The sequence below is a fragment of the Artibeus jamaicensis genome, unplaced genomic scaffold, assembly GCF_021234435.1.
Source record: "Artibeus jamaicensis isolate MK-2021 breed Jamaican fruit bat unplaced genomic scaffold, CSHL_Jam_final contig_723, whole genome shotgun sequence".
In the NCBI taxonomy this organism is placed as follows: Eukaryota; Metazoa; Chordata; class Mammalia; order Chiroptera; family Phyllostomidae; genus Artibeus; species Artibeus jamaicensis.
The window spans coordinates 2,180,396-2,208,308 of record NW_026521938.1 but is presented as its reverse complement, the minus strand read 5'-3'; the positions used below and the strand labels follow the sequence as shown (position 1 = coordinate 2,208,308).

Here is a 27,913-nt window from a genome sequence, read left to right as displayed (position 1 = left end):
AAATTTAGAAGAATGTAAGACATGGCATCCTTTACTGATTATTTCATCTGCTTCCTGTGCTCTTCTAGGTCTGTGTTACCTATCAGCTTGTAAATAAAGGTATTTGTAACCAGGTTTTCTCAAAGCCTTTATTGATGGCTGGCAAGCAGTCAAAAAAAATTCATGTTACAGTAAATTTAAGGGATAGGTGCTGTGGAAAAGTGAAAAAAGAGGCACACCAAATGACAAGTAGGTTTTCAGGATTTTAAGAGCGTGACCCTTCACCAGGAAGAGATGACACCTTTTATATTCAAGATCTCTTTTCCAACAGGAATTGTCATTTTCCAGTACCGTCCTTGGGAGCCCGTGTCTTTTCTCCTTTCATGAGGGGCAAACCGCTTTTCGCCTCCATTGACTCTAGGAACCACAATACCCACAAGGCACTTCGAGGGCTGAGCCAATGAAGGCTCAGAAAAGGCTTTTCCGTTGGGGCCAACCACATGAGGGCGGAACTTCCGCCGCCCAGCTGGCGGGCATTTTGTTTTCTGTCAGGGTTACTTCACTTGTCAGAGGGAGCCAGGCGCAGGGTCGCCGTAGCGATGCGGTCACGAGAAGTCGGAGAGACCTAGTCGCCGCATCACAAACACGACTGTGAGGCTCCGTGACTCCGCCCGAGGTGACTAGCGCCTGGTCCGGGATGGGGACGGCGGTGCTCGGCGCCCCTTTCTCGATCGCTGTGTCTGCCTCGCTGGGTCCCCAGAGTCCGCCTGCGGGGGTGTTGCCGAACCTCCCGGCGGAGGTGAGTGCGCGTCCCCAGGCCCTCCTCCTTCGCTCCCTTCAGCCCACTGAGCCCTGCAGCCCAAGTGCGGGGCGCTTGTCACATTCTGCTGCCCAGGCCGTGGCGTTCGGGACCGTGAGCGCTCGTGGGTACAAACGGTGTGATGGGGTCGGCGAGGGTGATTGGCTGAGGGGCCGCCCTATAACGACGAGCGACTGCTGATGTCTCTGAAGGACCCGCAAACCTGGCCTCGGCCTTAGATCTGCTTCAACATCTGAGGCGGAGTCACGTCCTGATTGGGAGGCGGAGGGGTTGCACCTTCATTCTGAGGGTCCTGGGAGCCCGGGATGGTCGTGAACCGAGAGAGGACACAGGCTGTGTCATGGTTTACAAAGTCTTTTAGATCCTGCTGAGATAGAAGACGGACTGGACTGGGGTGATGAGGACAGGAGCGCTTGTTCAAGGTCACAGGGCTTATAAGAAACTTTGGTGAGGAGACACTTGGCCCGAGATCACCAGACTCCAGGGCTGGGCTGAGATACAACTGAGACCTGCTTACCAGGAGCTTACAAAGGATGGTTGATTACTTCTTCCCACAGTTCCCAAAGTTGAAAATCATTATGAAATTAGACAAGGAGGGAAAGGGTGTCCCAGTCCTTACCTAGTGGTGACATTACGTTATAGTGTCTAAAGACTCCTCCCTTGGTCATTTCTCAGCTCTTGGTTGTGAGGACCCTGGGGATACCCCAATCTTGAGAGTAAGTCACCGGTAATATCAAGATGCTCCCATTTCTTGTGTCAACGTTAGAAACATTAAACCTGTAGAGGTTTTTTTTTTTTTTTTTTAATTTTAAGCCAAACAGTATGATTGCCAGGAAACAGGGACCTCAACGGAGTGAGAAAATGCTTCGGAAAATGGCAGTTTTAGCACTGATTTTATATATCAGAATCAAAAGGGAAGACATAAATGCGGAACTTGAAATGTGGAAATTGGTGATAGGTGTGGGAGGTAGGAGAAAACAAGGAATGAAATTCTGATATTGTATAAAAAGTAAAAGTGAATAGACACATGGTTCTTTTACATTGGTGGTTATAGATAGTTAATTAACACAATAAAAAGAACAATGCAGGTTTTTGGGGCTCTGGTGCAGTGTTTGTGCCCTGAAGGGTAAAAATAAAAAGGAAATTATCCTGACATTTGAAGGGTATGTTAATGTAGATGGAAAAATACAAAGATGGGCTTGCTTAAGGTAAACATTGACCTTTCCAAGGGAAAATAACAGCCTAAGACATAGCTCATTGCCATAACTTGCCTTTAGTTAGACAGTTTTAACTTCATACCATCTATGGGGGTATTTTCAGTCTCTCGGTTTTTAAGGCTATCATGGCAGACTCCCCTAAGCTAGTCAGGTTTAGTATGTGGCCCATCCCCCCCTTTTTTAGGTTCACACAGGCGGCCAGTGTGAGCAGTAATGGAAGGTTTTTGATGGAGATACACCTGCATATGGAAATGCTTGGACATGCCACAGAGCTGGGAATAGGTACCTCTGATGTCCATCCTTTGTATTAAAAACAGGGAGCTGGGAGAGTCAATAATCAGACCTGTAAAATGTCCAAATGATAATTTGAGTATCTCTTAGGGAGAAAATGGGGCATTTGCATAAGAGAAAGGAGTTGGTCTCTCCTGGGTTTAACAGGCTCCATCTGGCTGCATAGTGCAAAAAGGATTATGGGAATTAAGGGAGGAGACAGGAAGCACAAGACCAAGTGGGTTCTATGATCCAAAGGAGAGCTGATGGACCAGAGCTGGGCCTCAGAGGTAGAAGGAAAGGTTGGCTTATTGGTCCATTTTTTATTGTACTTTTTCCTATTACCATTTCTGTCTCTTATTTGCTCTTCCACCCCCACTGCCCCTCCTCCCCACTTCAGTTTTTTAAGAAAGGCACATAGAGTTTCACATTTCACAGTTGTGGAAGAGAAAGGAAATGGTTCAAACACCCCAGTGTTTTTGGTCCTAACAGCTGAAGCCGGGGAGGTTCCATCAACTGGGCAAGGGAAGTTGGTGGTAGGTTAATTCTCTTTAGAAATATCAGAAGGTTTTTTTGGTTTACATTTTTAGAAGTTTCCAGGAACAGTGAGTAGAAACATCAAGTGAGCAGCCAAACATATGGTACGGAAATCTGGGCAATAGAATGTAGATGTGCAAAAGTCGTGGCTCTTTTGTGCATGAGAGTGAAGGGGCAGAGCCAAGGGAGTCAACTTGTGGTGTGAAGATGTGAAGGAGAGATCACATGGTGATGTGCGTAGCTAGAGGAAATGTGAGCCGATGGTCTTGGATACCGATGGTATTGTGATTTAATGGTGAAACATACATCAAGGATCATGCAAAGGCATGATCTGAGAGGATCAGTGAAATTCCTTAGCAGGAAGGATGTGGCCCCTCAGGCATGGTCCCAAGTTTAGATGGCATTTATTTGTCCCTCTTACTCTCATCCTGCCTGCCTTTGTTGTAGGGGGTGTGAGTGATTAATGAGACTAGATGAGACCAAAGGCAGCTCTGTCACCAAGGGCTGGTGTCTTCTCTGAACTGGTGGCTCATGACTGGGTAGGGCATGGGTAACAGTAGGATTGTGAGGTCTCAGACTGTTTTGATTCATTTGTATTAATCCTGACAGATTGTTGTGACATTTGAGGATATCGCTGTGTATTTCTCAACGACAGAATGGCACCTTCTTAGTGAGGCTCAGCGACGCCTGTATCTCAATGTGATGCTGGAGAACTTTGCCCTTATATCTTCACTGGGTAAGACATTCACTGTCCCTGTGCACTTTTCTTTGGCGTGTGTGCACCTCTCTTTTCCCAGGGTTGTGGTTTTGGGTTTTCTTATTCTAAGGTATAAGGGTCTTGACCAGACTTGTACCCAGGAAACAATGGACAGCAGCAGCTGATCTTGTGGTCTCAAGGGTTCTTTCTTTTTGTCTCATTGCCCCAAACTTCAATAAACTCTCACTTAAAAAAAAAAAAAACTCTTTACTCACCAGTGACCTGAACTAAGCTTTGCATTTCCCCATGCCCTAAGGTTTTCCAGGGTTGCTCTGCCCTCACATGTGGACTGTATACACAGTTTACTTTTCGAGATTTCTGTGTAGATTCTGCACTTATCAAGACTTGTTTATTTGCACTGCTCCCTTCTCCTCTTTCAGCCCCAGTACCTGGTGTACTGTATCTGTCACTGAGCAGACATGGGCTCATCCATGTGACACCTTGATGAATGACCCAATAATCTATATTGGAAGGAACATGTCTTTATTTACAACATTTCAACCCTGGGGGTGGGGGCTCAGAGCCCTTATGCTCAAAGCCCTCCTTTCCCACAAGGTGCATTTCCCTTATTCCCTAAAAGGCTGTAAGCCAAAAGCCCCAAAAGTTCCTTATGTCTTTACCTTAAGTCAGCTGTGCAAGCAGTTCTGTCCTCCAGGATCTGGGGTATGTTGTCATCAGTTTTCGTGTAACAGTCCAGGAAAGGATGTGCCACATTACACTGGATCATAGTGAAGTCAGGGAAAGACCTAAGTCCCAAGAGTCCAGATAGAGTCTGTGGTTGCAAGGCAGGTCACTATCTTGCAGTGAGAGTCTTTGGAGTCAGCTAGAGCCTGCAAGATCAGAAGGGCAACATGTCTTCTTCCTACTATACCAGGCCACATGGCCAAATCCTGACTACAAACTACATAGCTAGCTGCTTGCTTATTTCTCCATATCACATGGCTGTTATATCATTGCTCCCACTACCTTCCGAGACTTATGACCAAATTCTTTCATGGCTGCTCACCATTAGTTTTAAATACTGACCCTCTTGCCTCCTGTGTGACCTTATCTCTGACTCCTTCCACTCTGAGCTACATTTACCAGTTCTTATTTACATTTTTTCTGCTGCCATCCCCTATCAAGGCAGGAGTGACTCCATGGGAGTGCCCCTCTGGCTACATTAGGAGTCAGGATATATCCTGAAAGTTTCACACATCTTACCTTGAGGCAGTAGCACAGCTATTATTTTGTCTTTGTTATAAAAAGTATCTTTCTTTTCTTTATTTTTTTAAGATTTTATTTACTTATTTTTAGAGATAGGGTAAGGTGGGGAGAAAGTTAGGGAGAGAAACATGGATGGGCCAGAGATACATCAATAGGTTGCCTCTTTCTCACCCCAGACTGGGGACATGGCCCACAATGTAGGCATGTGCCCTGACTGGGAAACAATCCAGGGACCTTTCAGTTCACAGGCTGTCTCTCAATCCACTGAGCCACACCAGCTGGGCATGAAAAGTATCTTAAGCCTTATTGTCTGTTCCTTCATCCCCCAACCAAAGGCTGTGGGTGATTTGGGGGCATCTCAGTCTAAACTCCATTTCCAGCCCTTACAGGGAAGGATTTGAGGTCAGTAGTGTTTCTGGAAGCCTAATGAAATAGGGAGGAAAAGCATTTTTTATATTCCTGTTGATTATTTCTGCATCTCTCTATATTTTTTATTCTCACTAAAAAATATTTTTTCGATTGAGAGAAGAAGGGAGGGAGAGAGAGAAACATCAATGTGAGAGAGAAACATGGATCAGTTGCTTCCAGTACTTGTCCTTAACCAGGAACTGATCTACAACCTAGTTTTGTGCCCTTTCCGGGAATCAAACACTCAACCTTTCTGTACATTGGCCAGTACTCTAACTAACTGAGCCACTTGGCCAAGGCTGGATAAAATATGTACATGTTTATTCTGTTTTTTTTTTAAGTATAGTCAACTCTAATAATTCCTTATTGCTTTCGGATGGGATGATTTACCTATTGTTGAAAGGGAGATATTCAGGTTGTCTAATACTGTTGCATTGCATTTTCTGCTCTCAGGTCTCATATTGTTGCCATGATGTACTTAGGTGCTCTGTGGTTGGGTGCATAGTGGTTAAAATTGTTATCCTCTTGATGACTTCACTTTGTTATCATTTTAGGATGTCTTGTTTCTTGAATGACAGTGTGCTGAGTTGTACTACGACAGTGCTGGTTATGTATTTCTTCTCTTTTCTCTTGCATTTGCATTGTCATTATTCCATATAATTGCTTAACTGGAAGGGAGGCAGAAGGGTTCTTGTTTATCACAAGAGAGACAGAAGTCCAGCCATGACAGGATGGGCTCAGAGGGTTTCCAGCATTTCTGAATGGCATTTGGGGAGCATTTGATGCCAGGCGTTTGTTAAGACTTAATGAGGAACCTGTTCTCTAACTGTATTTTTTCACCATTTCCAGTGACCACACCTTAATGTACTTGCCCTTTCCAAGTGTTGGTACTTAGCCTATCTGTTCTAATAGTTATCATTTCTACTCTGATTTATAGCCAGGGATAAACTGTACCTCTATCTAACCACTACACCACTGCCATTTCCCTAAGGAGTCTTTTTGCTATGCTCTTCGACATTGGTCATCACCTGTTGCACCTTGAAGTGTGCACATCTTTCTCTACAAACCTTGCACAGCATCTGCTCTGCTGTGATTGATTTTCATGGTTTTAGACACATTCCCTTTTCTCTACACAGCCTGACATCACCAGCAGGAAGGGTTTTGCAGGCAGCCATCTACAGTAGTACAACTTATATACCCTCCTCTCATCCTTGTGTCATGTCCTAAACTAGTGTTTTTATTATAGAGGTAGCTATTATTTATAGACATTAGTGGCCTAGTAATGTACAACAACCACTGTGTCAGAATCTGTCTCACTTGTCTAGAAAACTTTCACATAGAATCATGCCTGGATGCTACAAATGCAATTTTTTGGTGAGAACACCGCCTTCCTGTAGGTCGCTATGTGTTTTACCAGAATTTCTTTTTGTTCAGGTTGCTGCTGTGGACCAGAGGATGTGGAGGCACCCACTGAACAGAGCATTTCTGTAAGAATCTCACAGTGTAAGAAACCCAAGTCAGTTTTGGCTACCCAGAAGAGCCATCCCTGTGAGAGTTGTGGACCAGTCTTGAGAGACATTTTCCTCTTGGTTGACAAGCAGGGAACACAGCACAGCTCAACACTGCTGAGGTGTGGGGCATGTGCAAAACTATTTTATTTCAGTGCACAGAGTCACCAGCACCAGGAGCAGGGGGACATGACAAAGAATTGTTTCTTAAGCAATGTGGACAGAGTCTCACTTACAGAGAGCCACAATTTTCATATGTCCTTGAAACCTTATACCTCTACTCAGGTTGGAAAGTCGTTCCTCATCAGCTCAGGACATCTCAAGCGAATGGCTACTCACACCATGCACAGGGCAAATAAGATCTCTAAGTCCGGAATGACTTTTCAAAGCAGAAAACATTACAGCCAAAGAGAATGCAAGAAAGCCATCGGCCATGATCACATACTTGTTGAGAACCACAGATCCCTTACTGGAAGGCATTGTTTTTTGTGTTGTCAATGTGGGGAATCTTTTACCCATAGCTCTGCCCTCTGTAACCATCAGAGAGTTCACAATGGAGGGGGACCATATGAGTGTAGTGAATGTGGAAAATCTTTTACCAGTAGCTCTGACATATGTGAACACAGAGTTCACACTGGAGAAGGGTCTTATGAGTTTGGTCAACATGGAATATCTTTTGCCAGTAAGCCTCATAGAATTGATGCTGGAGAAAGACCGTATGAGTGCACTGAATGTGGAAAATCTTTTACTTGTAGTTCTGCCCTTCGTTATCATCAGAGAGTTCATACTGGAAAGAGGCCTTATGACTGTGGTGAATGTGGGAAATCTTTTAACAGTATTTGGGCACTTCAGCGTCATCACAGAGTTCACACTGGAGAAAGGCCTTATGAGTGTGGTGAATGCGGAAAATCTTTCAACAGTAGTTGGGCACTTCAACGTCATCACAGATTTCACACTGGAGAAAGGCCTTATGAGTGCACTGAATGTGGAAAAACTTTTCACATTAGCTGGGACCTTCAATGTCATCACAGAGTTCACACTGGTGAAAGGCCTTATGAGTGCAGTGAATGTGGGAAATCTTTTTCCAGTAGCTCTGCCCGCTATAAACATCAGAGAATTCACACTGGAGATAGGCCTCATGAGTGCGGTGAATGTGGAAAATCTTTTACCAGTCGCTCTGAGCTCCGTAAACATCATAGAGTTCACACTGGAGAAAGGCCTTATGAGTGTACTGACTGTGGAAAATCTTTTAATCGTAGCTATGCCATTCGTAATCATCAGAGAATTCACACTGGAGAAAGGCCATATGTGTGTGGTGAATGTGGAAAATCTTTAACATGTCGCTCTGCCCTTCGTTACCATCAGAGAGTTCACACTGGAAATAGGCCTTATGAGTGTGGTGATTGTGGGAAATCTTTTTTCATTAGCTCTGCCCTCCATTATCATCAGAGAGTTCACACAGGAGAAAGGCCTTATGAGTGCAGTGAATGTGGGAAATCTTATACCAGAAGCTCTGCCCTCTATAAACATCAGAATTCACACTCTAGGAAGGCTATAATAGTGCAGTGAATGTGAGAAATCAATATACTTGTAGCTCTGCCTTCCATTATTAATGCGTTCACAGTGGGTACAGGCCTCGGGAATGCATTGAGTATAGGAAATCTTTACCACAACTCTGATCTCTGTTGTCAGAGTTCACACTGGAGAAATGCTTTATGAGTGCACTGAATGGGGGGAATTCGTTATCTGTATCAGTCACCTTTAATAGCATCAGAGTTCACACAAAAATGTTTTATGAATGTGGTGAATATGGGAAGTCTTTATTTGTAGCATTAACCTTCATTGTCATCAGAGTTCACACTGGACAATGGCTTTACATCTGCAGTGAGAAATGTTTTTCTTCTATCAGTGATTTACACTATTTTGAGAGACATTACACTGCAGAAATGTATTTTGAGTTGTATGAATATGGGGTATATTTTACCAGTCACCATTGCCTTTGTTGTCATTAGAGAATTTACAAATCTAAGTTCTAAGAAAATTTGGGAAATCTTAATTTTTTATCCATTCCTTTATTGTCTTCTGAAAAGTCACGCACGAGAAAGGTTTCATATATACATGAATATAAGAAACTTTTTTTCTTATACCACTAGCCTCTGTGATATTCAGAGATTTCACTCTGGTGAAAGGCCTTATGAATACAGTGAATGTGAGAGATTGTTTTTCTGTCCTTAACATCAGAGAGTTTACGTAGGAGATAAGCCTTATGGTAACATCAAATGCTGGAAATTGTTTTTTCATAGTCAGGGCCAGCCTTAGCACAGTTCACACTGGTTAAAGGCTTCAGTGATGAAGTGAACATCAAAATCTTTAGCTATAAGTATATACCCTTTTGACATTGCGAAGTGTCACTATGTTAATGGTTAGATTTTAGGAAATGTATTTTTTTTTCAGTGTAGTGACACTAAAGAAAACTTTCTCAGGACACATCTGAGTTTAGTTTTATATGTTCACAGTGCAGACATTCTTAGAAGTTTAATGTGTAAATTTTGAAGAACCTAACAAAAGAATAATCTCTACTAAATGTGCTTTTATGCATTCTTACTCATAGTATATGTTGGTTGCATTTCCCCACTCTAAGAAAATCCTAGTTTAATAATTATAAATGTTAGCTCTTTCCATATGGTCATGATGCTACTATTTTAGTTGCATTTCCGTAAGGATTTATTATGAGCATTTTTACAGGTGTGTATGTATTACTGATAATATTTTTAGTAAAATGTATACTCTGTAATTTACCTATTCTTTTAGTGCTACTATTTGTAAAGGAGATTAGCACAAATTATAGCACAGAGTGAAACAACACAGAAGTACGTTGTAATGTCACCCATTTTCACTCCTTGAAAATTTTTGCTTTATGGAATAACTATTTGAAATATTGGAAAGCATTTCCAAATTTGGCTTTTCTGCTGTATACAATGTAGTAGGTACATAATATATACTTTAAGGAATAATCTACATTAGTAACACATTTCGTTACTTTTTAAAATTCAAAATATTTCTAATATAATAAAAAGGCTTGCTTTTTAGTGTTCACCCATTTTTATGGTTTATTGTTTGGAATTTACTGGTCTGGAGGGGGACTTGAAGGTGCATTGGGTGGTATGAGTATGAGTGGGTATTTGTTGAACCTCAAAGTACTCCCAGGAGTCCAAGAGGAGTTCAGTGAGTAGACTCCCCATACCTTGGTCCATGCAACCTGGGTTTAAATCTTAGATTATTGACTGTAGTTATGATTACAGAAAGTGATGCACTCTATGGGCCTCAGTATTTTCCCGTGTAAAATGGGGTAATTAGCAACCTTGCCTTAGCTGGTTTGGCTCAGTGGATTGAGCGTTGTCTCACAAACTGAAAAGCCACAGGTTAAATTCACAGTCAAGATATGCCTGGGTTTCATACCAGTTTCCCAGTTGGGGGCATGCGAGATGGAAACAATTAATCTTTCTTTTTTAAAAATATAGCTTATTGATTATGCTATTACAGTTGTCCCTTTTGTTCCCTTTCACTTCCCTCCACCCTGCTCACCCTCTCCCTCCCACCTTCCCCCCTTTAGTTCATGTCCATGTATTATACGATAAGTTCTTTAGCTTCTACATTTCCCATACTATTCTTATCCTCCCCCTGTCTATTTTCTACCTACCATCTATGCTACTTATTCTCCGTGCCTTTCCCCCCTCTCTCCTCCTCCCACTCCCCTGTTGCTAACCCTCTATGTGATCTCCATTTCTGTGGGTATGTTGCTGTTCTGGTTGTTTGCTTAGTTTGTTTTTTTGTTTTAAGTGTGGTTGTTAATGATTGTGAGTTTGCTGTCATTTTACTGCACGTTTATCTTTTCCTTAGATAAGTCCCTTTAATATTTCATATGTTAAATAAGGGCTTGGTGATGAACTCCTTTAACTTAACCTTATCTGAGAAGCACTTTATCTGCCCTTCCATTCTAAATGAAAGCTTTGCTGGGTAGAGCAATCTTGAATATAGGTCCTTGTCTTTTGTGACTTGGAATACTTCTTTCCAGCCCCTTCTTGCCTGTAAGGTCTCTCTCTCTCTTTTTTTAAGATTTTATTTAGGTATGTTTAGACAGAGGGGAAGGGAAGGAGAGAGGGAGAGAAACATCAATGTGTGGTTGCTCCTCATGTGCCCCCTACTGGGGACCTGGCCAGCAACCCTTTGGTTCACAGGCCAGTGCTCAATCCACTGAGCCACACCAGCCAGGGCTGTAAGGTCTCTTTTGAGAAATCAGCCAACAGTCTGATGGGAACTCCTTTGTAGGTAACTGTCCCCTTATCTCTTGCTGCTTCTAGGATTCCTTCAATTTAATCTTGGCTAATGTAATTATGATGTGCCTTGGTGTGTTCCTTCTTGGGTCCAACTTCTTTGGGACTCTCTGAGCTTCCTGGACATCCTGAAAGTCTATTTTCTTTACCAGATTGGGGGAGTTCTCCTTTCTTATTTGTTCAAATAAGTTTTCCACTTGTTGCTGTTCCTCTTCCCCTTCTGGTACCCCTATAATTTGGATGTTGGAACGTTTAAAGATGTCCTGGAGGTTCCTAAGCCTCTCCTCATTTTTTTGAATTCTTGCTTCTTCATTCTTTTGTGTTTGGTTGTTTCTTCCTTCTGGTCCACTCCATTGATTTGAGTCCCAGTTTCCTTTCTATCACTATTGGTTCCTCGTACATTTTCCTTTATTTCACTTAGGGTAGCCTTCATTTTTTTCATCTAATTTGTAACCAAATTCAACCACCAGTGCTTCGAACTGTGCATCTGATAGGTTGGCTATCTCTTCATCGCTTATTTGTATTTTTTCTGAAGCTTTGATCTGTTCTTTCATTTGGGCCTTTTTTTATTTTTTATTTTTTGTCTTGAAGCACCTGTTACGCAATGAGGGGCGGAGCCTTAGGTGGTCACCAGGGTTGGGCAACCCAGTGACTGGGTTGTGAAGCTGTATGTGGGGAAGGGGCCGAGAGGGAACAATGGTGCTTGCTCCACTTTCTGCTGCATTTCAGTCACTTGCACCACTTCCCCCAAGCAAAGTGGGCCCTTCTGGTGCTGATTCATGTGTAGGTGGGTTTGTGTACGTCCTGGGACCCTGCGGGTCTCTCCAGTGAACTCTCCTGTGAGGCTAGGAGTCTCTCCAGGCACCTTAACCTCGACAGGTGTTTTCAGTTGGTGTTTTGAGGCTTTATTTTCCCCAGGCTGGAACCCTGGGTTGCAAGGTCTGTCTTGTTCCCCGGTTTCGCCTGGTTTATCTGCATGTGAATGTGGGACCACCCAGTCCTCCAGTCACCTTGTGCACCACGCTCCTCCAATCACCACCTCGCTAAGTCTGCCTGCTGCCACCTTGTGTGCCTAGGGTTCGCCAGCCCCGGCTTTGCAGCAAGCACTCTGCCTGGCCTCCTGACTCCGCCCCTGCTGCTGGTCTGGATGAGTGTTTCTTCTTTAACTCCTTGGTTGTTAGACTTCAATACAGTTCAGTTTTTGTCAGTACTGGTTGTTTTTTTGTTTCTCAATTTTTGTTGTCCTTATTTTGGTTGTGGGGAGGAGGCACAGTGTGTCTACCTATGCCTCCATCTTGTCCAGAAATTGAAAAATGAATCAAATTGATGTTTCTTTTGCACATCAATATTTTTCTCTCTCTCAAAATAAGTAAATGTAAGTTAATAAAATATTTTTTAACAGTTGCTTTTTCACTTTATTTTTTTAAATTTATTTTTAGAGAGGAGAAGGGAGGGAAAGCAAGGTCAGTGTGTGGTTGCCTCTTGTGCACCCCCTACTGGGGATCTGGCCTGCAACCCTGGCATTTGCCCTAGACAGTGAATCAAGCTGGTGACCTTTGGTTCATAAGCTGGCACTCAATGCACTGAGCCACCGTAACTAGGGCTGGACACTGACTCTAACAAAAGATTTATTCTGAGGTATGACTTTGCTGGAAACTTGGCTACCCTGAAATTGTGGTTTCTACAAAGTGTGAATCCATTTTATTTATGAGAACCTCAGGAAAAAATAGGTAACAAAGATAGTAAGTTGTGAGCAGAGAAATTTTGAAGAGTGGAAGGAGAGACATGGCATCATGTTTCATTTCAATAATTTACTGATGATTTCATTTGCTTCAGAGGCTTTTTTAGGTCTGTGTTACATATCAGTGAGTAGATAAAGGTGTTTGTAATCAGGTTTCCTGAAAGCCTTTATTGAAGGCTAGCTCAGAAGGGAAAAAAAATTTCATATTATAGTAAATTTTGAAGAGATAGTGCAGTTGAAATGTGAAAAAAGCACACCAAAATGGCAAGTATGTGGATCCTCAGGATTTTAAGAGCTCTCATTCAAAGAAGCAAGAAGGATTTGATTAGATCAGGTTGCTCTTCCATGGACAATAAAAATGCAGTACAATTTTCCTATGTTAGTGAGTTGGATATAGTATCAGACCATTTTATGATCATTGGGCCAGTAGCAGGGAGCAGGAAATACTGTATATTTTTTTTTTTTGAGAAGTGAGTTTTAAATAATATCTGGTATGTTCTTAGATTTTTTTCAGGTTTTCTTTAATTTAGTTAGTTTACTATTTTTCAAGTTTGGTTTCAAGTTACATTTTAGTGTGATGTTTGCTATAGATTATTAAGAAAACAGGCTCCTTACAGAATTACTGATTTTTGATATTTATTGTGCATATATATATGCCCACATTTTTATTAATTCTAGTATGAGCTTTTTAAGTTTCTGAGGTAAACATATATTAACTTTCAGTGTGAATATGTTATTTATTTACTCTAAATATAATTTACAGTTATGGTCTTTATTCCATTAGGAATGTGAGAAATATGTGACATAATGATCTTAAATATCTCTGGGGATCCCAGAGTTTTTTGTTATAATAGTCACAATATCATTTAAAAATTTTATAATATATTTTTAAAGATTTTTATTTATTTTTAGAGAAAGGGGAATTGAAGAAGAAAGAGGGAGAGAAACATCAGTGTGTGGTTGCCTCTAACATGGCCCCTCCTGGGGACTAGCCCACAACCCAGGCATATGCACTGACTGGGAACTGAACTGATTAACCTTTGGTTCACAGGCCAGCACTCAATCAATCCACTGAGCTATATCGGCCAAGATAATTTTGAAATGAAAAAAATAAACACCAGTAACTTTGTTAGAATTAAATTCTCCCATTTAAAAAAATTTCATAATTGCCCTGGCTGGTGTAGCTCAGTGGATTGAGCACAGGCCTGTGAAGCAAAGGGTTGCTGGTTCGATTCCTAGTCAGGGCACAAGCCTGGGTTGCAGGCCAGGTCCCCATAGGGGACACATGAGAGGCAACCACACATTGCTGTTTCTCTCCCACTCTTTCTCCTTCCCTTCCCCTCTCTCTAAAAATAAAATATTAAAAAAATTTGTAATTGATTATAAGTAAACAATTGACTTTATTTACTTTTTTAAAAAAGATTTTATTTATTTATTTTTAGATGGAAGGGAAGGGAGGGGAAAAGAGTGGGAGAAAAATGTCAATATGTGGTTGCCTCTGGCACTTCTGACTGGGGACCGGCCCATCAACCTGGGTATGTGTCCGGACTGGGAATTGAACTGATGACCCTGTGGTTCACACACCAGCACTCAATCCACTGATTCACACTGGCCAGGGCTCAATTCCACCACATTTTTAAAATTTTATTTTTCTTGCCCTGGCTGGTGTGGCTCAGTGATTGAGCACCAGCCTGTGAACCAAAGGGTCACTGGTTCATTTCCCAGTCAGGGCCCATGCCTGGATTGTGGGCCAAGTCCTTAGGAGGGCGTGTGGGAAAGGCAACCAAACATTGATGTTTCCCTTTCTTTCTTCCACCATACCCCTCTGTGTAAAAATCTTTAAGAAAAAGAATGTTTCTTTTACAAAAAGTTATTTTTCTTGATTCATTTGTAACCAAGCAATTGAATTTAAAGTTCATATTTTGTATCTGAGATCTTTATTTCAAAGGTTTGTCTTGGGTTATATTGGTCATATATGTGATGGTATTCGCAGGTCATTTGTCTGATAAAACTTTCCAGACCCTGTACTACAGGAGTACCTCCTTTTACTTTTATCATTTTCTTTTCTTTCTTTTTTTTTTTAAAGAGTTTATTTATTTGTCTTTAGAGGGGAAGGGAAGGAGAGAGAGAGAGAGAAATATCAATGTATGGTTGCGTCTCATGCATCCCCTGCTGGGAACTGGCCCGCAACCTAGGCATGTGCCCTGACTGGGAATCGAACCACGGTTGTTTGGTCTGCAGGCCTGCGCTCAATCCACTGAGCTACACCAGCCAGGGCTACTTTTATCATTTTCAAGATCACTTTGGACCAGGCCGAGCCATTTACCTGTACCTTTCCCAATGAGTCTGGGCCTTCTATCTTGGAATCAGGCGGGGAAAACCCATTTCACCTCTGTGGATTTTAGGAACCACATTGCCCAGAAGGCTGTTGGGAAGGCTGACCCAATGAAGGCTCGGAAAAGGATTTTTCGGTTGGTACCAAGCGTATGTGGGCGGGACTTCCGTCGCCCTGCCAATAGACACGTGGTCTGCTCTCAGAATCCCCGCACCTGTCAGAGGCGGCTCAGCTTTGGTTCCTGGAAAAGATCCCCGTGATAAAAAATAAGAGTCCTGGTTGCTGCGGCACAAAAGCAATTGTGAGGCTCTGTGACTCTGCTCAGGTGAACGCGCCTCCTCCAGGATGGGGACTCTGATGCCCGGCTCCCCATCCTTGCCTGCTCCTCCAGCCTCGCCCCACCTACAGAGTCCGCTGGTTGTGGCCACGTTGAGGTGCCTGGCTGAGGTGAGTGTACCTCCCCCTGGCCCTCCCACCTCCTCCCAACGAGCCCTGCATCGGGCGCTGGGCGCCTGTCAGGCCCTGAAGTCGAGGCCCTGGCGTGGGATCATGGGGATAAAAGATGTGAGGAAACGGGAGAGAGTAGCTGGCTGAGGGGCCACCGTGTAAAGACGCCCAGGTGCTGCTGAACCAGAAGGATCAGGGACCCTGACTTCGGCCTTACATCTGCTTTAAACAGTCTGAGGCTGAGTCACGATCTAACTGGAAATCAGAGGGGTTGCACTGATATTCTGAGAGTCCTGGGAGCCTGAGGAGATCGTGAACCGAGAGGACACAGGCTGTATCATGGTTTTCAAAGCTTCTAGAATTCTGCTCAGATAGATAACTGACTAGAATTGAGTAATGAATACAGTGAGGCCCAGGAAGAGGATCCCTTGTGCAGGTCACAAAGCAGGTAACAGGTTGCCCTGAGACTCTTGGCCGGGCGTCACTAGACTCCAAGGCTGGACCCAGGTAAGGCTGACCCTGCTTACCTGGAGCTGAAGGGTGGTTGACTATGTCTTCCCACAAGCTCTGAAGTTGAAAACCATTATGTAATTAGCCGAGGAAAGACAGGGTGTTGCACTCCCTACCTGGTAGTTACATTACTGGATAGTGTCTAAAGACTTCCCTTTGTAATTTCCTAGCTCTCGCATGAGGGGACCCTGGGACTACCCCAATTCTCAGTGCAGGTCACGGATAATGTCAAGATGCTTCTATTTCTGGTGTCAATGTAAGAAACATTCAAACCTGTACTTTTAAAAATGTTTATTTGCCCTAAACTGAGTACAATTGACTAAAAACAAAATCTCAACGGAGTGAGAACATGCTTCAGAAATTGGCAGTTTTAGCACTTATTTTATACATCAGAATGAAAAGCGAAGATATAAGTTGGCAACTTGACACCTATCGGTCATAGGTGTGGGAGGCAGGAGAAAACAAAGAAGGAAACTCTCTGCCATTAAATAGAAAGTAAAATTGAATAGACACACACTTCTTTTACATTGGTGGTAATAGGATAGATAACAACAATGCAAGCTTTTTGGTTTCTGCCGTGGTGCCGTATTTGTGTCCTGAAGGGTAAGGAGAAAGGAAATTATCTTGTCATTCCAAAGGTTTGTTAACATTGTGCAAAAATAAAACGAGGAGCTCAGTTAAAGTAAAAATTGACCTTCCTTAGAGAAGATCCAGGCCTGGGACATGACTCCTTGCCATGACTTGTTTTTAGTTAGGAAGTTTTAATTTCATACCATCTATATAGGTATTTTCGGTCTCTCAGTTTGTAATGCCATCATAGAAGACTCCCCTAAGCTGGCCAGGTTTAGCATGTTGGCCACCCAGCTTTTTTGGGGGTCTACACTGGCAACCTGTGTAAGCAGTTATGGAACATTATCCAGGGAGAGATAGGTGCCCATGCAAATGCTTGCAGATGACACAGAGCTGGGAATAGGAATGGACACCTCGAGGAGAGGGCTGGGTGGCAGGGGTCAGTCATGCCTGTAAAATGGCCAACTGATAATGATAAAAACATCATGGAGATAATGGGGTATTTGCATAAGAGAAATGTATTGGTCTCTCCTGGATTTAACAGGCTCCGTCTGGCTGCAGAGTGGAAAAATGGTTGTAGGAATTAGATGAGGCAGGGAGCTCAGGGCCAGGCAAGTTCTGTGATCCGGAGGATTGCTGACAGAACAGAGCTGGGCCTCGGAGATAGAAGGAAAGGTTGACTTGTTGATCCATTTTTTAAATTCTGTTTTTTCCATTACCATTTATCTTCCTTATACCCTCTTACACCTCCACCCGCCAACTTCTCCCCTCCGTTTTTAAGAAGGGCATGTAGAGTTTCAGATTTTGCAGCTGTAGGAGAGAAAGGAAAGTGTTCAAAACGACCCTACTGTTCTTGCTCATCGCAGCTGAAGTGGTAGTGCAGGGTCCGTCAGCTGGGCTGAGGAAGATGGTGGTAGGTTAATTCTCTTTCGGAATATCAGAATGCTCTTGTGGTTAACATTTTTAAAGGTTTCAAAGAGCAGTGAGTGGAAGCATCCAGTGAGCAGCTGATCACATTAGTCTGGAAACCTAGGTAAGATTAGAAGATGGAGACGTGCAAAAGTCTGGCTCTTTTTTTGCATGAGGGCAAAGGTGGCAGAACTGAGAGAGTCCACCTGGGGTGTGAAGATGGGAAGCAGGTAGAGATCCCACAGTGGTGTGTACTGCCTACAGTAAGTGTGAGCCGATGGCCCTGGGTTCTTGGTGCTGGGATTTAAGGGTGAAGCATAAGACCACCACTTGTGATGGCCATGTTTGGCTGTGTTTCAGAGGCATGATCTGGGACTCAGTGGAATTTCTTTGCTGGAAGAGTGGGGTCCTGCAGCCATGGTCCCAAGCTTAGATGGCATTTATTTGCACCACTTCCAGTTATCCTGCCTGCCTTTGCTGGGGGGTGAAGTAAGTGTTTCATGAGGTTGTGATGACACAGCAGGCAGCTCTCTCACCAAGTGCTGGTATCCTCTCCAAACTGGGGGCCTTAGGAGGGATTGGGCATGGGGAAAAGTAGGAGTATGGGGTCTCAGACGCACTGTTCCAGATTCATTTGTATTAATTCTGACAGGTTTCTGTGACCTTTGAGGATGTTGCAGTGTATTTCTCCAGGACAGAATGGTGCCTCCTTGATGAGGCTCAGAGACGCCTGTACCTGGATGTGATGCTGGAGAACTTTGATCTTATATCTTCGCTGGGTAAGACATTGTCTCTCTCCTGTGCAGTTTTCTTTGGCTTGCCTGCGACCCCATTTCCTCAGGGTTGCACTTTTCTTCTACCCTAAGCTCTAAGGATCCTGACCAGACTTGCACCCAGGAAGTGCTGGGCAGCAGCAGCTGGTCGTGGGGTCAACCTCTGATCCTGTTCCCAGGTGTCTTTCTTTTTGCCTCATTGCCTCAAACTTTTTTTAAAAAAGATTTTATTTATTTATCTTTAGAGGGGAACAGAAGGAAAGGAGAGGAGGGAAGGGAAGTAGAGAGGTAGAGAAACATCAGCGTGTGGTTTCCTCTCCTGCGCCCCGCTGCTGGGACCTGGCCCCAACCCAGGCATGTGCCCATGTGCCCTGTCTGAAAATCTAACCGTGACCCTTTGGTTCACAGGCCCACACTAAATCCACTGAGCTATACCGGCCAGGGCTCAAACTTTTTTAAAAAAGATCTTATTTACTTTTAGAGAGAGGGGAAGGGAGGGAGAAAAACAGCAATGTGGAAGAGATATGGATTAGGGACCTGGCCTGCAACCCTGGCAAGTGCCCTTACTGGGAATTGAACCAGTGCCCTTTTGGTTTCAGGCTCCACTTAATCCATTGAGCCACACCAGGCAGGGTGCTGCAAAGGTTTCAACTAACTCTCACTTTTATAAAAAAAACAACACACCCTCGTATTCACTGGTGATCTGTTCTAGGCTTTGCATTTCCCATGCCCTTAATTCCTTAGGGGTTTCTCTGTCCTCACATGTGGACTGTGTACACCGTTTGCTTCCCAGAATTTCTGGGTAGACCTTGTACTTGGCAGAGCTAGTTTGTTTGCACAGCTTCTCTCCCTGCAGCCCCAAAAGCTGCTATAGTCAACCTGCATAGGGACGGATTTGAGGTCACTAATGTTACCAGAAGCCTAATAGATTTCACATTTATTAGTGAGGGAAAACATCTACTTATTTGTTTGTTTGTTTATTAGAGAAAGGGGAAGGGAGGTAGAAAGAGAGGGAGAGAAACATGATGTGTGAGAGAATAAGGGATCCGTTGCCTCTCTCACACCCCCATCTGGGGACCTGTTCACATGAGGATATATTTATTGACTGTTATAATGGAAGAGATTGAGAGAGAGAAACATTAATGTGAAAGAAAAACATTGACTGGTTGCCTCCTGTAGGTGCCCTGCCTGGGAATCAAACTCACAAACTTTCGGTGCAACTTTCCAACTAACTGAGCCACTGGTCCAAGTGTGTTTGATGTTGTCTGTTTTGTCTGAGAATTTTAACTACTCCTTACTTTTAGAGAGGGAGACCAAGAGAGAAAGAACATAGATGTGTGAGGGAAACATCAGTTGGTTGCCTCTTGCACACCCCCAACTGGGGACCTGGCCTGCAGCCCAGGCGTGTGCCTGGACTGGGGTTTGCTGCTCAAGGCACTGATCCACACCAGACAAACTTATCTGCATGTGGATAGAAGAGTGCTTGGTGAGTGATGTGCTGTGTTTTGTACTGAAGATAAGTTTCAGTAACCATTCTTCTTTCTGTTCCATGGGCTGAGGTAGGAGTACTGAAGAATGTAGGCTCCTCAGTGACCAGGGCAGTTTTCGAAATACTTAGCAGTTTGCTTTAGAGTCTTTATTGGGTACAAACTGGTGTTGTTCCTTCATATGAAATGTTGTGCCCAAGAGGGGACACATCATGATTCCTCTTGATATCCATGCTAACAAACTCTACAGGTCTCTTTGAGTTGAAGTTTGTAAGGAATTTGCAGATATTACAGAAAATCCTGAAATTCTCAGTGAAAACGGTTGCCATGGTCTTCACAAACCAGGCCACTAAAATCAATGGTAGCACATGAGCAGTGGCTCGGAATGGAAGTTCTCACTCTTGTCTTTTGAATCTAACCACTTTTACTGAGACATAGAATTACATAATTCTCTCTGTGAGTTCTTTGTTTATACTACACTCATGGCTCTTTGGAAAAACTGGTCTCCTAAGCATTTAGCCCTTTCCTCAAGGATGCTTTTTAACATGGAAAATTGTCTAATTATTATTATTTTTAAAGATTTTATTTGCTTATTTTTAGAGAGGGGGAGAAAGAGAGGGAGAGAATCATCAGTGTGTGGTTGCCTTTCACAACCCCCCCCCCCACTGGGGACCTGGCCTGTGCCCAGGCATGTGCCCTAGACTGGGAATCGAACTGGAAACCCTTTGTTTCACAGGCTGGCACTCAGTCCACTGAGCCACACATCCAGGGCAAAATTGTGTAGTTATTTTTGAAGGGGGTGGAATATTTGAATTTTTTATCCTGTCAACTTTCTGTCATCACTCACATAGTGAGTTCAAACTTTTTCCTTTGGTTTGTTTGTGCTGAGTTGTTCTACAACAGTGCTGGTTATTGACCTCTTTGGCTTTCTTTTTGGAGTTACATCATCAGTAGTCCATGTTACTGCTCAACTGGGAGGGAAGTGAAAGTGTCCTTTGTGTATCACAAAAGGAACATGAATCCAGCCATGACAGGATAGGCTCTCAGGAGGTCTGGCATCAGTGAATGATGCTTAGGGAATGTGTGATGCCAGGGCTTTGTTAAAACACAATGAGGAACCTGTTCTGTTAAACTGCGTGTTGTCACCTATGCCAGTGGCCACACTTGATCTACATGTCCTTATTCAGTGTTGGCACTTTTCCTATTTGATAGTTTTAATGGGTATCATTTCTTCTCTGACTTCCAGCCGTGGCTAATATCTGCTTCTCTAACCTCTATACCACAACCACTTCTCTAAGGAGTCTTTTTGGTGTGCTCTCCAATTTTGGTAAATTTCTACTGAGCCTTGAAGTGTGCACATTTTCTTTCTTTGTATTTTTTGTTAAAGATTTTGTTTATTTATTTTTCAGAGAGAGGATAAGGGAGGGAGAAAGTGAGGGAGAGAAAAGTTGGTGTGTGTGAGATTCATCGATTTGCTGCCTCTCATACAACTGCAACTAGGGAACTGGCTCACAACCCAGAAATGTGCCTTGACTAGGAATCAAACCTTTTGGTTTGCAGGCTGGCGCTCAATCCACTGAGCAACCCCAGCTAGAACTGATATGTTTACATATTTCCAGAGGAGCCTTGCAGAGCATCTACTGTGCGGATGTTGATTCATGATATTGGGCATATTCACATTCTTCTACATAGCCTTATGTCACCAGCAGAAAGGCTTTTGCAGACAATCATGAACACTTGTAAACCCTGCCTCTTTTTCTTATGACCCACCTTATCCTAGTGTTCTTTGTATAATGAGGTGCCCATTATTTACTCCCCTAAGCTGCCTAATAATGTACAACTACCACTTTTTCAGAGTCTATCTTAGTTGTCATGAAAATGATGGCATAGGATAATGCCTTGCCTGTGAAAGATGCAAATTTGTGGTGAGAACACCCCTTCCTATAGGTCACTAAACTTCACTAGTGTTTTCTTTTTGTTCAGGTTGCTGCTGTGGAGCAGAGGATGTGGAGGCTCTCACTGAACAGAGCGTTTCTCTAAGAGTCTCGAAAGCGAAGAATCCCAAGACAGCTTTGTCTTCCAAGAAGAGCCACCCCTGTGAGAGTTGTGGACCAGTCTTGAGAGACATTTTCTTCTTGGCTGACCAGCAGGGAACACAACAGGGCTCAACACTGCTGAGGTGTGGGGCGTGTGCAAAACCATTCTATTTCAGTGCACAGAGTCACCAGCACCAGGAGCAGGACACAACAAAGTATTGTTTCATAAGCAGTGTGGACAAGGCCTTACTTGGAAAGAGCTGCAATTTCCATATGTCATGGAATCCTCGTACCTCTAGTCAGGTTGGAAAAGACCTCCTCATCAGCTCAGAACCTCTCAAGCAACTGGCTACTCACACCCTGTTCAGGGCAAACGAAATCTCTAAGTCTGGAATGACTTTTGAAAGTACAGGAAATTATTATACTGCAATAGAATGCCAGAATGCCATTGACTGTAACCATACACTTGTTGAAGACCAGGGATTCCTTACAGGAAGACAGTGTTTTCTGTGTTGTGAATGTGGAAAATCTTTTACCGATAGCTCTGCATTCCATGATCATCATAGAGTTCACACTGGAAAAAAGTCTTATGAGTGTGATGAATGTGGAAAAATTTTTAAGAGAAAATATGACTTTAAATGTCATCAGAGAGTTCACACTGGAGAAAGGCCTTATAAGTGCAGAGAATGTGGGAAATGTTTTACCAGTAGCTCTGCCCTCTGTTATCATCAGAGAGTTCACACTGGAGAAAGGCCTTATGTGTGCAGTAAATGCGGGAAATCTTTTACCAGTAACTCTGCCCTCCGTTACCACCAGCGAGTTCACACTGGAGAAAGGCCTCATGAATGCAGTGAATGTGAGAAACATTTTACCAGTAGCTCTGCCCTCCGTTACCATCAGCGAGTTCACACTGGAGAAAAGCCTTATGAGTGCAATGAATGTGGGAAATCTTTTACCAGTAGACCTTCCCTCCATGATCATCAGAGAGTTCACACTGGAGAAAAGCCTTATGAATGTGGTGAATGCGGGAAAACTTTTAGGAGGATATATTACTTTAATTGTCATCGCAGAGTTCACACTGGAGAAAGGCCTTATGAGTGCAGTGAATGTGGGAAATCTTTTACCAGGAGCTCTGTCCTTCATAATCATCAGAGAGTTCACACTGGAGAAAAGCCTTTTGAGTGTGGTGAATGTGGGAAATCTTTTAAAAGGAAATACTACTTTAATTGTCATCAGAGAGTTCACACTGGAGAAAAGCCTTATGAGTGCAGTGAATGTGGGAAATCTTTTAAGAGGAAAGAAAACTTTAATTCTCATCAGAGGCTTCACACTGGTGAGAGGCCTTATGAGTGCAGGGAATGTGGGAAATCTTTTACCATGAGCTCTGCTCTTCTTAAGCATCAGAGAGTTCACACTGGGGAAAGGCCTTACGAGTGCAGTGAATGTGGGAAATGTTTTACCTATAGTTCTGACCTTCGGTGTCATCTAAGAGTTCACACTGGAGAAAGGCCTTATGCATGTGGTGAATGTGGGAAATCTTTTGCCAGTAGCTCTATTCTTCATATTCATCAGAGAGTTCATACTGGAGAAAAGCCTTATGAGTGCAGTGAATGTAAGAAATGCTTTAGACAAAGATCCGCCCTTATTCAACACTATAGAGTTCATTCTGGAGAAAAGCCGTAGAAATGCAGTTAATGTGGAAAAACTTACATGAGTAGCTGTGCCTTTTGCCATCACTGAAGTATTCACACTGGATAAAGGCTGAGTGCAGTGAAGTTGGGAACTTTTTTACCAGTAGATCTGCTTTCTGTTATTTTCTGAGTTCACAAAGAAGATAGTCTTTATCAGTGCATGAATGTAGTAAATCTGGTAGCTCTAGCAGTCACCTTTATTTTCATCAAATAGTTCACAGAAAAGTAAGGCCTTATGAGTGCAGTGAATGTGAGATATGTTTTATCTTTCACTATAAATTTCATTGTCATCATGTAGTTCACACAGAATTTTGGCCTTATGGCTGCAGTGAATATGGAAAATTTTTTGTTTACTTTTTAATAAATAAAGTCTTAAAAAAAGATTTTATTTATTTCTAGGGAGTATAAGGCAGGGAGAGAAACATCATCTGTGTTGCCTGGTGCACATCCCCAACAGGGGACCTTGGCCCACAACCTAGGCATGTGCTGTGACTGCGAATCAAACTGGCAAACTCAGCTCTGGCTGGTGTAGCTCAGTGGATTGAGCGCGGGCCTGCAAACCAAAGGATCGCTGTTCGATTCCCAGTCAGGGCACATGCCTGGGTTGCAGGCCAGCTCCCAGCAGGGGACGCATGAAAGGCAACCACACATTGATGTTTCTCACCTTCTCTCCTTCCCATACCCTCTAAAGGTAAAAAAAAAACAAAAACAAAACAAAACCTGGCAAACTCAGTTCACAGGCCAGCACTCAGTCCACTGAGCTACACCCGCCAGGATAGTAGGAAATTTTCTAAATCAGTAATCTTCATTATTCTAAAAAAAATTCCCACTGGAGAAAGCCTTATGAAAGCAGTGAATGTGGTAAATCGTGTATCTGTAGCAGTCCCCTCAGTTGTCATCAGAGAGTTCAATGTAGGGAATGGCCTTGTGCTTGTAGTGAATGTGGGAAGTCTTTTTTTTTTTGTATTAGTGGTTTCCATTATGATGAGAGATTTTACACTTCAGAAATGCCTTTTGAGTGTGCTGTCTATATTGGAAATTTATTACCAGTAACTATGGCTTTCATTGCCATTAGAGAATTCACAATCACTTGTTCTTATAAGTTGAGAAAATTTGGGAAATCTTTTGTGTCTAGCCATTTCTTTTGTTATCCTCTGAGAAGTTACACTGGTGGTAGGTTTTATATATTCATGCAATATGAGAAATTGTTTTCCTGTAGCACTAAGACCCCCTATGTTCAGAAATTTCACTTTGGGGAAAGGCCTTATGAGTATAGTGACTGTGGGAAATTCTTTTTCTATGTTTTCTCTTTTCATATCATTAGAGAGTTTACACAGGAGATAGGCCGTATAGGGCCATCAAATTTAAGAAATGTTTAATGTCAGAGTCATGGTCACCTTAATCACAGTTCACTGATTAAAGACTTCAAGTGTGAGGTGAACATGGGAAATCTCTGGCCATAAGTCAATACCCTTTTGGCATTGGAGAGTTCTCACTGTAAAATAGTTGTATTTTGGGAAATGTATTTATTTCCTGTGCAATGACACTAAAGAAAACATTCTGAGGAAACCCGTGTATTCCTGAGGAAACTGAAAATTTTACGTGTTCACAGTGCAGACATGTCTCAAATTTATTGTTTAACTTTCTAAGGACTTAAAGTACATCTAAACTAATTGTGACTTTATGCATTCTTACTCATAGTGTAAGGGCTGTATTTCCTCACTCTAACAGAATCTTCTTTTAAGAATTATAAATGTTAGCTCTTTTCATATGTTCATCAGGATCTCGCTGTCCTTTTAGTTGCATTTCCCTAAGGATTTATGATGAGCATTTTTACAGGTGTGTATATACTGATATGTTTTTAGTAATATGTGTGCTCACATAACTTACCAATTCTTTTATTAATTTTGGCTACTATCCTTTAACAAATAGGAAAGGAAAACAGCAAAGACACATGTTGCAATGTCACCTATTTTCACTCCTTGAATAACAAGTATCTTTCGCTCTTTGAAAAATCATTTTTTGGAATAATTGTTTTTAATAGTGGAAAATATTTCCAAATTATTTAGATTTCTTGTTGTATACCATGCAGTAGGAATATATCATATTTCAAGGAATAATCTGCATTATTTACACACTTAATCACTTTTATAAGTTCACACATTTAGTAATGTAATAAAAAGCCTTGCTTTTTAGTGTTCACCCATTTTTATGGTCCATCATCTGTGGTTTGCTGGGCTGGAGGATTTGAAGGTGAACTGGGTGGTATGAGGATGAACAAGTATTTCTTGAACAAAGTATTTCCCTCCTAGAAGCCCAAGGGAAGAGTTCAGTGATTAGACTCCACATACCTTGGGCAATGCAACCTGAGTTTAAACCTTGGATTAGTGACCATTGTTATGATTACAGGAAAGCGATGCGCTCTATGGGCCTCAGTTTCCTCCTGTGTATAAAAGAAGGGTAAAGAGAAGCCTTGGTTCTTATTCAAAAAGTGGTGGCTATACCACTAGTTATCACCTGAGGGCACCATCCACTGGCTAGTCAGTCCTGCAACCTTCACCCCACGGTCTTGTGAAAATAAATGGAGATTCTCACATACCCAATATCTGCTTTAGTCCACACAGACCCTACCTTATGGAGGAGATATCTTCAGGGCTTCTATGTCTCAGTACAGGTTCTGCTCTTGGGAATTTTTGGGTGACAGTAAAACTCATTAAAACTCACGTCACGGATGTGAAATTAATGAAGGCACTAACCATGACGCTTTTGAGCATCAATAGCAGTATTCCAATCTTCTAAGAATAAGACATATCTGGGAATACTGATTATGTACAAATTTTATATTTGCTGCCAGAATGGGTGCGATGTTGGCATCTATGATTGTGTGGAAAGTGGGTGCCTGAATCTGAGGTAAAGGTTTTGAATTTGAGGTTTTACCACTTATCCTGAAGATGATGATCATTTCTGCTGAAAATGCATTGACAGTGTCTGCATGGGTGTTGATGGGAGAGATGTGGTTCTTCTTGCATATAAAGAATTACATATCAGCAAATCTAGTAGCATGTAATCAGTTTATTAGTGGCCTATTCCCATGGGAGAGAACAGGACTGGGTAGAATAGGGGGTGAAAGGCAAAGTATCAGGGCATGACAGGGTAACAAAAGCAAGAGTGGTTGAAGACCAGGGTGGCAAGCCCCTTGGGCAGCCTGAGGCCAGGTGCCCAGGGGCCCAGTGGCCCAAGAGCCAAGAGCACCCTGAGCCCCTGAGTGAGAGAGAGCAGGTCCTTTGTTCTCAGGACTTACATAGTTGGTGGGATAGGAGGGAAAAAGTTACATATTGATTAACAGGTAAATGTGGTGCCAGCTTTCCTGGGGGAATGTGACTACCCAAACTTAGGTATGTGTGGGAGTCAGCCTGAATCCTTATCTTGCTCCAGACCCCATTTGTTCATCTTGTGACAAGAGGCAGTTAATTAAAATTGGGGCACTTTCCAAAGTTGTTTATGGGCTCTTTCTGTAAGCATCAGGGACTCCCTCATAAAACATAGTGACCAGAGGTAGGCAATTAATCAAAGTTGTTTTATGGGCTCTTCAGGCACTGGGGACCCTCTCCCACAACCAGGCCTTGGGATGAAAGCACAGTTTCAAGGCTTTCTTTCCCAGATGGTGAAAATGTTACATAGAATTTCAAGGACTTCCCTTCTTTCTTGCTAACATCGTGTGTCTTGTGATGTTGGCAATATTATTAGACCAGGCTCAGGACGGCTGAGTTTGTGTGTGAGACTTGTCTCCTTCCTCCCCCCTGCCTTGGTTTACTGTTTATTCTACCTAATTGGTCAAAGGCGTTTCCTGGCAACCAGGGTGCTAAATGCTGGCCAGTAACAGTATTGCAGTCTCAAGAGTTCTTCCTTATGTTGTCTCCTGCCTCATGGGGACTGCAGATTGTTTCCAGAAGAGAATTAGATCAAACTACAGAAAGGCATTCCTGTTGATTAATGAAGTTATTCAATAAGAATTACTTATATAGCTAGAAAAGACTCTAATTAGCCTGAGAACAGGTAAGACACAATAGGTAGTAAATAAAGGACACCGACTTCTAAGAATGAGAGATTTAACAGGCAACTTGGCTACCCTGAAATTGTTTGTACAAAGTGTGAGTGCATTTCATTCATGAGAACCTGAGGAAAAAATAGGTGACAAAGATAGTTGTAAGCAGAAAAATGTAGAAAAGTGTAAGAAAAGACATGGTATCAAGTTTCATTTCTTTAACAATCACTTATTATTTTATCTGGTTTTTGGCTGTTCTAGGTCTGTGTTACTTATCAGTGAGTAAATAAAGGTGTTTGCAACCTGATTTCCTCAAAGCATTTATTGAAGGCT

At 42.6% G+C, this 27,913-nt stretch overlaps 2 protein-coding genes across 3 annotated transcripts; both read left to right on the top strand.

The window, feature by feature from the left end:
* Positions 1–500: 500 nt before the first annotated feature.
* On the top strand, positions 501–9,868 carry LOC119051624 (zinc finger protein 530-like). Of its 2 annotated transcripts, none has more exons than XM_037148495.2 (3): positions 501–655; positions 3,433–3,559; positions 6,629–9,868. In XM_037148495.2, exons 2-3 carry the CDS (start codon positions 3,526–3,528, stop codon positions 8,269–8,271), a joined length of 1,677 nt encoding a protein of 558 aa, XP_037004390.2. In that variant the 5' UTR covers positions 501–655; positions 3,433–3,525; the 3' UTR covers positions 8,272–9,868. The 2 variants fall into 2 exon arrangements, with proteins under 2 accessions (XP_037004390.2, XP_037004389.2); XM_037148494.2 differs by having other exon boundaries at positions 501–778.
* On the top strand, positions 3,530–27,835 carry LOC119051621 (zinc finger protein 883-like). The gene is made up of 4 exons (XM_037148492.2): positions 3,530–3,559; positions 15,183–15,559; positions 18,201–18,327; positions 21,792–27,835. The coding sequence occupies exons 2-4, from the start codon at positions 15,458–15,460 to the stop codon at positions 23,525–23,527; spliced, it is 1,965 nt and encodes a 654-aa protein (XP_037004387.2). The 5' UTR covers positions 3,530–3,559; positions 15,183–15,457; the 3' UTR covers positions 23,528–27,835.
* Positions 27,836–27,913: the final 78 nt, after the last annotated feature.

Bases quoted from the DNA above. Each gene is read 5' to 3' on its own strand.
- LOC119051621 (XM_037148492.2), top strand. From the start codon at position 15,458: ATGGGGACTCTGATGCCCGGCTCCCCATCCTTGCCTGCTCCTCCAGCC. The intron at 15,560-18,200 runs GTGAGTGTACCT...TAATTCTGACAG, and splicing joins CGTTGAGGTGCCTGGCTGAG to GTTTCTGTGACCTTTGAGGA. The intron at 18,328-21,791 runs GTAAGACATTGT...CTTTTTGTTCAG, and splicing joins TGATCTTATATCTTCGCTGG to GTTGCTGCTGTGGAGCAGAG.
- LOC119051624 (XM_037148494.2), top strand. From the start codon at position 677: ATGGGGACGGCGGTGCTCGGCGCCCCTTTCTCGATCGCTGTGTCTGCC. The intron at 779-3,432 runs GTGAGTGCGCGT...TAATCCTGACAG, and splicing joins TGCCGAACCTCCCGGCGGAG to ATTGTTGTGACATTTGAGGA. The intron at 3,560-6,628 runs GTAAGACATTCA...CTTTTTGTTCAG, and splicing joins TGCCCTTATATCTTCACTGG to GTTGCTGCTGTGGACCAGAG.